The sequence below is a fragment of the Gobius niger genome (assembly GCF_951799975.1).
Source record: "Gobius niger genome assembly, chromosome: 16".
NCBI lineage: Eukaryota > Metazoa > Chordata > Actinopteri > Gobiiformes > Gobiidae > Gobius > Gobius niger.
Window position 1 is genome coordinate 11,537,006 of NC_136867.1, and position 10,085 is coordinate 11,547,090.

General features: G+C 40.6%; 1 protein-coding gene across 1 annotated transcript; it reads right to left on the reverse strand.

The window, feature by feature from the left end:
• Positions 1-64: 64 nt before the first annotated feature.
• ankrd63 (ankyrin repeat domain 63) lies at positions 65-1,964 on the reverse strand. Its single transcript, XM_079572996.1, has one exon. It carries the CDS (start codon positions 1,862-1,864, stop codon positions 275-277), a length of 1,590 nt encoding a protein of 529 aa, XP_079429122.1. The 5' UTR covers positions 1,865-1,964; the 3' UTR covers positions 65-274.
• Positions 1,965-10,085: the final 8,121 nt, after the last annotated feature.

Here is a 10,085-nt window from a genome sequence, read left to right on the forward strand (position 1 = left end):
TAATAGATTTATTTATTTATTCAGAGTTCAGCAACATTTTTCAATACCACATAAGCAATATTTATATATAATGTTATCCAATATATATCAACTACGTGGCTCACAGATAAATCATAGCATTTTCAAAATTTTGTAAACGTACAAGTACAATAAAATATGTTTGTGTAAAAGATAGATCAATGCAAAAGCTGTTGACTAAACAAATGCAAAAATATTAAATGTATCACAAATGTATCACAATCCAGCATTCCTGCGTAATGATAGTGTTCTTAGTCTAATCAAGAGGGAACTGAGAGGAGCAGCTTTCGAACTCGCACTTCACCACGCTGATACTGTCCACGCTGGGCTGGCTGTTGACCTGCTGGTGTGTGTGTGAGAATGGGAACGTCTCTGAACGCGACATGCGGCCCCTGCTCTGGGACGAGCTGGAGGAGCAGTCCAGGACCATCTTCATGAACTCTGGAGCAGTGAATCTTCGGAGCAGCCTGGTCCCCAACCCCACAAACCCGGGGGTACGGCTGGGGGCTTTCCCAGAATCCATCTCTCCTCTTGCAAACAGCAGCTTGTGTCTGGTTGTGGGGCCGAGGCTCCCTCTCTTCTGTTGTTCTCTCTTACCTGACGGCGCAGTGTCATTAACTGCCTCCATTTCACCCTGCTCGAGCGCTCCCGCAAACTGATTCTTGTTGGTTAAAAGAGGCTTTGGCACAGTTTTGTCAGCATCTCTTGTGAAGGCCCAGGAGTTCCCTTGGCTGTCCCTCTTATCCAGTAGACATCTCTCATCCTGAAGCGAGGCTCTCTTTAATTTGCTGGCTGACAGCCCCATGTCACGGACATCGCCCTGATATGACTGCTTTCTACCAGTCACAAGGTCCATGTTAAATGGCTTGGCCTTACCCCAGGCAGAACTTTCTGAGGTTTGTCTGTCCACTGCTTCTCTGCTGATATCTTTGTGGCTGGTCTCAGGCACAGAGTTCAGTGTTTTAGCGACTCTTACCTCTCTGAGCTGGCAGTTTTGCAGTTGTTTGGCAGCAAAGAGAACACTTTGATCTGCGGAATTTTGGCTTTTGTTGATCGGTGGAGGTAGGGCCCAGCTGGGGCGCTGATTGTCATCTTGAGTCTGGCAACCTGGATATCTGAAACGGTTCCACAGTCCGCTGCGGTCTCCCATCTTCAGCTGCTTTTGGGACAAAGTGGGGAGTTGATCATCTGTGCTGTTGCACTGTTTAGAGAAGCGTTCTAACACATATTTTGGGAGCTTGTTTGGTTGTCGAGACTCTCCATCCCCAATGTTGCCAGTCTCTGTCAGAGGCTCATCGGAGACTACGCTTCTCCTGCAGGGGAACTTTAAAATCTGTACACAATTATTGTGTCCAAAAAAGTTGGCAACCTCTATAGCAGAGTGGCCGGCATTATTTGTTCTATCCAGTCTCAGTCCCAGCCTCTTAAAAGCCCGCACAAGAAACTCTAGAACCTGGCTTTGACCAGAGAAGGCAGCATACATGAGAGCACTGTTTCCCCAGGCATCTGAGATATCAGGGTCAGCATTGAACTGCACCAAAAGCTTCACCACATCCAGGTGACCCATCTCACAAGCCAGACTGAGCGCTGTTCGGCCATCCTCATCCTGGCAGTTCACATCAGCCCCCTTCTCTAAAAGCAGATGAGTAAACTTGACCCGGGAACTAGGTTCTTGTAAACAAACAGCATACATGAGCGGGGTGCGACTGTTCTCGGTCTTTGAGTTGATAATACGTCCATCAAGGGCATCCAGAATGAAACGAGCAAGGTGAACCTTGCCTCCGTGCATGGCATCCAGAAAGGTCTTGGTGCCAGAGCCTTGGCGCAAATCTTTAGGGCGCATCATTCTCAGACAGCCACTTGTGGAGCAGAGCTGAGAGGAAGTCACAGTTGGGAAAAGTGTGCAGCAAGTTGTTCCTGTTACTCAGTGTTGACAGCGAGTGCGTTTTCCTCAGAGTAAGCCTCAGAGAGAGGCTGCCAGCGCCTTTATACCTCACTCCCCACATGCCCTCCCCACGTTGCCAAGGAAACCAATGTCTGAGTACCATTATGCAGTGGCAGCATCCATTCAGCCCGAGCGCTCTCTGCCTGGAGAGAAATATGCTATTTGGACCAAACAATTACTTCAAGAAGTATAATGCACAGCTGTCCAGTAAGCATGGCAGGTCTCCTAAAGTATACATGGTTAAATGTCTCAACTCATTTGTAACAAGAATATATCCATCACTGAATCAGATGAAAGGTTATTTATAATGTTATTAATGTTGTATTGTCTCACCGAAAAAGGACGACACCATGTTTTGCATTCTGTATTCTGTGTTTTTTTTACTTCAGCTTTTTTGTTGCTTTGAAAAGAGTGTACATCATGCCTGTTTTCTGTCTTCATCAAGGTCACAGAATAAAAGAAGCTGCCTGGAGGCTCTTTGGATGAGAAAAAACATGAAGAGCACCTGATGAATGCTGAGAACAAGACTGGCATGTTTATTAGCTTATTAAATTGTGATGCTAAAAGCAGTGCATTGCTAATATAGGAAAAGTGGCTGCTCGCTGACTTTGATCTTTCCAATCACCGAGGTAACAGACAACACATTGTTATTTTGATTGAGAATATGCTCTCAGCTGACTTACCATCAAATGAAGGATACAAAAGTAAAAACAGCATGAATATACCTACAGCATGGTGGAGATAATTCAGCTGTTTCTATTATTATTATTATTTGTATTTTTATATCTTCTAACCTCAACAGAGCCAGAAAACAGAACACAAATATTGAGGCAAACTCCTTATTGTTTACCGTGTGCCTTCAACAGGCTCCCAGCGCTGCTGTTATCTTTTGGCAAAACACAGCATCCATTCATCATGACACAGAGAATTCATCAGTCGACATGACACTCTCCTTGTGCTTTTCACGAGAGATGATAGCTCTGCAAACACACACAATTTTCATTAAAGTTGGTTAGGGGTCACATTGACTGCTGTGGGAGGACAACACTGTGGTCAAATACAGTTGCATATTAATGTAAAGCATTGAAGAAATCACAACTGGTATTGACTTTGAAACTATGCAAAACACTCAAGTCTGTAATGAATAACATGATAATATAAAGAATGAATAGGGCTGCACAATAACTCAGCAAAATATTGTCTTATACAATATATGAAGGAAGGAGGAAAAATCAATAGGGTCTTCCATCTGACTATTTACAAGTGTTTTTTTTATTTATTTATTATTCTTTATAATATTTTATCCGTCGTCACAGCCTACTTGGCACAAATTTGACACAAAAAAACACCCAAATTAACCGAATTATTCATTCGCTAATTACACTGACCGTTGACAAGAAACGACAGGAGTGAAAACTGGATGCAAATGATGGCTGCTCTAATTAGATAATTGTATGCAAAATGAATCTAGCGCCCTGACTGATAGTTGATGTCCCATTCAACGCATGGTCCATTTCGGCTTGGTGCCCCGCAGAATGCCTGGCTAAAAATTAAACCACGTGTCAAGTTAGTTAAAGTGTTTTCTGCAGCTTTAATGTGTTAATTAGCCACTGGAGATCACGCACGGACCTTCTGCACATCTCCTCAAGCCAAAGTTGGAAAGTGGAAAGCAACAACTCTCCCTTGGTATGTGCACTTAGCCTGTAAAATGACTAGGGACACACCTCGACACATTAGGGACTAAATTAACATTTGAGCAAGGTTGGAAATTGGACAATTAATTTATCCTCTGCAGCAAAGTACTTTCTTCCAGGCGCCTTTCTTCACGGACAACTAATCCTCCCAGGTTGATTTGGGCACACCTAGTGACGTGGTACGGGCTGTGGGGCAGTATGGAAAACATGTAGGCGACAAATATAGACCAAAACAGTATGATATTGATCAAAAAAACAAAAACTGAGATGACTCTGCACAGCTTAATAGAGTTATTTTGTTACTTGCACCACAAGATGTGAGGTTTCGGGCAGTGTTGGCCCTTCATCAGACATGGCCCGAAACGTCACATCTTGTGGTGCAAGTAATAAAATAACTTTTGGGAGCTCAAGCTGTGCAGAGTCATCTCCATTTTTTTTTCGACTTTTGCACACTACTCAGGTTTGGATGTGCGCGTTGACCCGGCTCTTTATAAAAATACATTTATCAGACACACAGGCCAAAACTGTAAAACAGATTATATATCTCTTCTCTATTTTATTATTTTCTAACGAGATAACTGAAGCCTAATCGATCAAAAAAAAAACAAAACATGTTGATCCTCCATTGTGGGGGGTGCCGATGTATCAACACACATGATTTAATTAACGCTATATCATGTGTGTTGATCGGAATATCGGCATCCTCAATGGCGACATATTGGTTTTTTTGTCATCGATTTTACGCAACTTAATTGAGAACAATAATATGCCTTTACAATATTTAGCCTACATTAAAAAAGAAAAAATCAAATGCAGGCTAAATTTATGTCAAGGCCAAGGGCAACTTCATAGCATTTTACTTGTTTAAGCGTTTTCTTAATTTCTTCCTCAAGCAAAGCATTGTCTTGACTCGGTTCCCCAGACAATTACATAAGACTTTAACACTGGTACATCTGTTGCTTGAGGAGTGGGACATAATAACAACTCCTGCTGTGACACTAAAATAACTAAATCATAGTGTTCACTTTCAGCAAGAACAAGTGTGTGTCCGTGCAATTCTCCTTAATAGCCCTTGATTTGATACAAGGAAACAGTGTCTGTTCTGTGTGTGTGGTGATTTTGTTTTTTATTCCAGGAAAAGGGGTAGCAGCTGGCTTCCTGTCAAGAGCAAAACCATGGCAGATCAACAGCCAGGCTGAAGTGGGGTTAGCGCATAAAAGAACGCAGGTGAGACAGTGTTGTCAACGTGCTCAAAGTCACTAAAGAGGGGGAAACTTTAGGCTTTTTTTAAGAGGACAAGTAAATTATGGTGTTGCAGCGGAAGACTTCAACCCAGGATGTGCAATCACAGACGGCTGCTGATATGTTATTGGCTCTGAGGCACGCCTTCAGTGTCAATCCCTTTCTGTTGTCATCAATTAATGCTCTGGCTCAAGCACACGAGCCAAGCACTGCCAGATGGTAAACAATAGGCGTCCCCTCAGCCCTCGCAGACTCTAATATCAGCTCTCAGTAGGACAGTTTGAACAGAAAATGAATGGCAGGCTATGGCTTTGGACACCAAGACAAAATATAAATATAAAGCCATTGAAAAAATGCTTAGCTTGACAATGTCTGTTTCACAAAAAAGAAGTACATTTTAACTATAAACTATAAACTCTGCTAATGGTAGCAATAGGCTGTATATGTTTTACCTGGGAGCACAGAATCAGAATTGTATTTTTGCCATTATTAGCTTCGCGGCCCCTGTTCCAACTTGAAGATCTTGGCCAGGACAATCTTGATGAAAAGATTTTTAATCTCTATAGGTTCTTCTGCTTTAATACAGGCTAAATAGAATAAAATACAACTATTTTCTGCTAATGCCACTGACGCTTTGTACAGCTGATGATGCAGTTGTATGTCGGTGAAATGCACTTCCTCATGAAAACTTATTGTTATTTTAACCAGAAGGTTGTGAGAGAAGTGTGTTAAAATATATTCTTCAATATAAACTTTGGCACTTACAGGTACAGACTTATGGGTTGAAAAAGATAAATTTGTGAAGGAATCTCTTCTGGAGACTGGTGTGATGTGGAGGAAATTGACTGAGTGAGGTGGTTGACGGTCCTGTTGCTGGCTGCACTGGAGCAAAGGTGGAGGAAGGTTGTGTCCTGTAGCTGAAGGTATACACTGCATTCCAAATTATTATGCAAATTGTATTTCAGTGTCAAAAAAAGTGCTAAAAAATAAAAGTTTTTCAATGAAACTCATGGATGGTATTGTGTATCAGGGCTCTTTGAATCACTGACATCAATCTCAGACACCTGGGATGATTAGTTTTCAAGTGAGCCCAGCTAAGCGAAAAACTACTGAAAAAGGACGTTCCACATTATTAAGCAGATCATCATTTTCAAGCAATATGGTAAAGAAAAAGGATCTCTCTGCTGATGAAAAGCGTGAAATAGTTGAATGCCTTGGTCTAGGTATGAAAACCTTCGATATGTCACGAAAGATTAAGCGTAATCATCACACTGTTAAGAGATTTGTGGCTGATTCAGAGCACACACAGGTTTGTGCAGATAAAGGCACAATGAGGACGGTTTCTGCCGGACAAATGCATCAGATTAATAAAACAGCTGCTACAAAGCAGCAGACAGGTATTTGAAGATGCTGGTGCCTCTGGAGTCTCCCGAACATCAAGGTGTAGGACCCTCCAGAGGCTGCAGTTGTGCATAAACCTTCTATCTGGCCTCCCCTAAACTATTATTTGAAGGTACAAGAACAGAAACGGCTGCAGTGGCTCAGAAATACATGAAGACTCATTTTCAAACAGTCTTGTTCACTGATGAGGCCGTGTGACCCTGGATGGTCAGATGGATGGAGTAGTAAATGGTTGGTGAATGGCCCCAATGTCCCAACAAGGCTGTGACGTCAGTAAAGAGGGGGCGGAGTCATGTTTTGGGCCATAATCATGTGGAGAGAGCTGGTACTCTATGGTACAAAATGAAGAGCCGTGCTTTCCCGAACAAAATCCTCTTCATGCATGACAACGCACCACGTCATGCTGTAAAGAATATCTCTGCATCACTGGCTGCTATGGGCATAAAAGGATTGAAACTCATGATGTGGACTCCCTCCTCCCCTGACCTCAACCCTGTTGAGAACCTTTGGAGCCTCAACAAAAAAAACATCTATGAGGGTGGAAGGCAGTTTTCATCCAAACAGCAGCTCTTTGAGGCTATTCTGACATCCTGCAAAGAAATCCGAGCAGAAACTGTCCAAAAACTCACAAGTTTAATGGATTTTAGATTTTTTAAGCTGCTATCACAGAAATCTCCTATGCTAAAATATAACTTGACCTGTTAAGATTTTTTTGATTGAAATAGCTTCTGATTTCAGTAAATATGACCTCCTAATGCTACAAATTCAACAAATGACCATTTTCAGTTAATTACAAGCTTTAAAATGTATTGAAACCATGAGTTGCATAATAATTTGGCACAGTAGATTTTGAGGTTTTACTATATTTATTTTTGGAAAAAAAATAAAAAAAATGTTCAACCACATTTAAATGATCCTCTACCAGTTAAGGACTTGAAAATTATGCTGACTCTCATTTGAGTTGACAAATTAGAAAATCAGGGAAAAAATGCATAATAATTTGGAGCGCAATGTATATTTGACTTCGGCGAACCAGCTGCACCCTTCATTGATTTACTTGTTTTGATGGAAATTTCTTTCTTGCAGTGATGCTGAAGAAATAGACAGCCGAAGAGCACCCTCTCCATCTCCCGTACGACAGTAGCTATTTGTGGCCTTGCAGGCACGTTCACTCCTGACAGCTCAATAAATTGTACAAATGGATAACAAATGTTTTTGTTTGATGGCCTCACTTTGCCACCTGGAGCACTGTCAGAGAGGCATCCACAAGGATATAGGAACAAATGGCCATGAATCATCAAACTCAGAGATTCATTTAGACCAACATCACATCACCGCATCTTGAGATTCACTATTTATTTACACAGTTTTATTTTGTTGTTGTGGTAGATCAGTTTGAGGCTTATTAGTTCCACTGTTATGTTCTGTGTGTACTACAATAATAAGAAAGTGAATGAACAGTAAAAAAAAAACCCACAACAACAGATGATGAGTCACCTGTTTTAACTGTAGCGGTTAATAAGACAGAGCCGGTTCTGTGCTTCTGAACTGCAACATACAGCATTTCTCCATTTACACTAGAGAGTGTAAATTATTAGACAAAGAGCGGGCATTTCTCAGCGTGTCATGTGTCTATAGTTTTTTTAAATGTATATTGTACCTGTGCTTTAAGATGTTTAATAATAATGATTTGAAAATGCATTGAAGGAAAATATTTCAATGATAATTTTGTGTCTGAGCAAGGTACCTTTACACAACAGCAACATTGGCTTCAAATGGTAATATATGTAGCATTTATGTTCCAATCAGTTAACACACTGAGGCAGATGCTCTCACCCCTCAGAGGTACAGGCTGAATGGCGATATCGCCAGGCAACAGGCTGCAAATCATCAAACAGGCTGATAAAGCACTTTGTTTCATAACTAATTGGCAGCTAAGAGGTGTCTGCTGCTAATGAGCCCCATTGTCAATGTAATACATTTAAGACTAAGCACAAGAGTTGTGTACATATACTGCAAGTAGATTTGCATCACAGAGGTGGCTCTCAGACACGTTTTGTACTAGAACTGTGCAAGAGCTGAAACACTGCCCACCAGAATACTCAATAGGCCACTGTGTTATGTCATTGTAATCTCAACAGTTTAACAGAAGGTTAATAAGAAGGTTTTTCTTTTAATTAATTCTTTTAATTCAAGATTTAATTCAACATTGTAGATTCTGCCTGAAGGCATCCATTTATGAACAAACACATATGGAATTATGTTTTACTAAAACTAAAATCTTCAAAATAGCCGCTTTTTGGTTTGACTACTGTGCACACTTTTCCAGAAATATTTTAGTATTGGTATCAAACAAAATTTAACGGTACCCAGGTTTACAACATGCTTTAGTTTACACAGATTCTCAGAACCATGGATGTGGTGAGTGTGCAGGCTGAGCAGGTGGTGTATATGTGGGTGGTGTGGGTGCTTAATATTCATCTAGGCTTTCCACTTCAGACTGAGGAGCAGGACACTTGTCTTTTAGACTGGAAGCAAAGCAGAATATTACTGCAGATGCACATGCCAGTATAAAGTAAATTGTGAATTTATAAAAGTAAATTGCATTGAGATTTATAAGTGTTGCATTCTAGCCTACAAGATGTATATCTATTTAAAATAATAATAATAATAATCTCAATATTTTTATATTTCTTTATATTGTTTGATGATTTCTTCATAAACACATTTCTTCCAGCTCACGGTGTCAGCTAGTGTTGTAAGTGTTGCCAGGTGGTTTAGGAATCCAGCAGGCCATCCCTCTCCAGCTGGTCCATGAGTCTTCATGTCAGTTTCTATCATGCAATGAGCCAATGATTCAGCGGTGACTGCTCTCACGCTTGCAGCTTGCAGGTCAGCTGTGTTGTGCTCGAGGAGGCAATACTCTCAGGCACAGGCTGCTAGATCTTTTTTTTTTTTACACATGTTTTGCTTTTGTAACATTTGGGAAGAGCTCTTGATTCATGGAGCGTCCTGAATGTAGTTTCAGGGCAATTCGATGATTTTATGAATCACTCATGTCATAATGTGCCAGATAACTAAGAGCAGAAGTCTGATGCACTGCACTGGGCACAATGGCTACTCATTCTCAAATCATAATGAACATGGAGTTCCAGTTTTCAGGACACGGTGACTGTGATGTAAATAGTGCTGCAATCTCAAAGAACAAACCATTCAACAAAGTTTATTAGTCTGACATCTATTATTACTAAGGCACAATGAATAAGTGGTTTCTTGCTTGTTTCAACCTATAATAAGCTTTAAAGTATGTTTGCTACTGGAAACATCATTAAAAGCACACAAATAATTAAAATTCAGGGGGTTGTTTGGAATTGATGAGTGCCTTTCAAATTTAAGAAGAGGTTTTCAGTAACATGCCACACAAACCTAGCAATATTAATTGTAATACAATAAACACAATAAAAAGTAATCTAGACCAGTGGCTCTCAAACCTGTCACACCAAGCAGCAGCTCATAAAATGTTTGATCTTCCAAGTGCCATCAGGCCTAAATCAGGATCAAATCAGGACTAAACTAAACTGATCTAGAGTGCATTTGCATTAGGGAACTTGTCCACAAATAAGTAGTATTCTGGCAGTCTAAGAAAAATAATAGGAAGAAAAAAAAAATCTACTGTGAATACAATGATCAAATAGGACAATGGATTTCTGCTCATCTTGTGGGTTACATAAGAGCATAGAAGAGAGTAAAAGAACAACAGTAAAATGTTGAGACGAGGCAACAGA

Coding starts and splice junctions, on each gene's coding strand:
- ankrd63 (XM_079572996.1), bottom strand. CDS start 1,864: ATGATGCGCCCTAAAGATTTGCGCCAAGGCTCTGGCACCAAGACCTTT.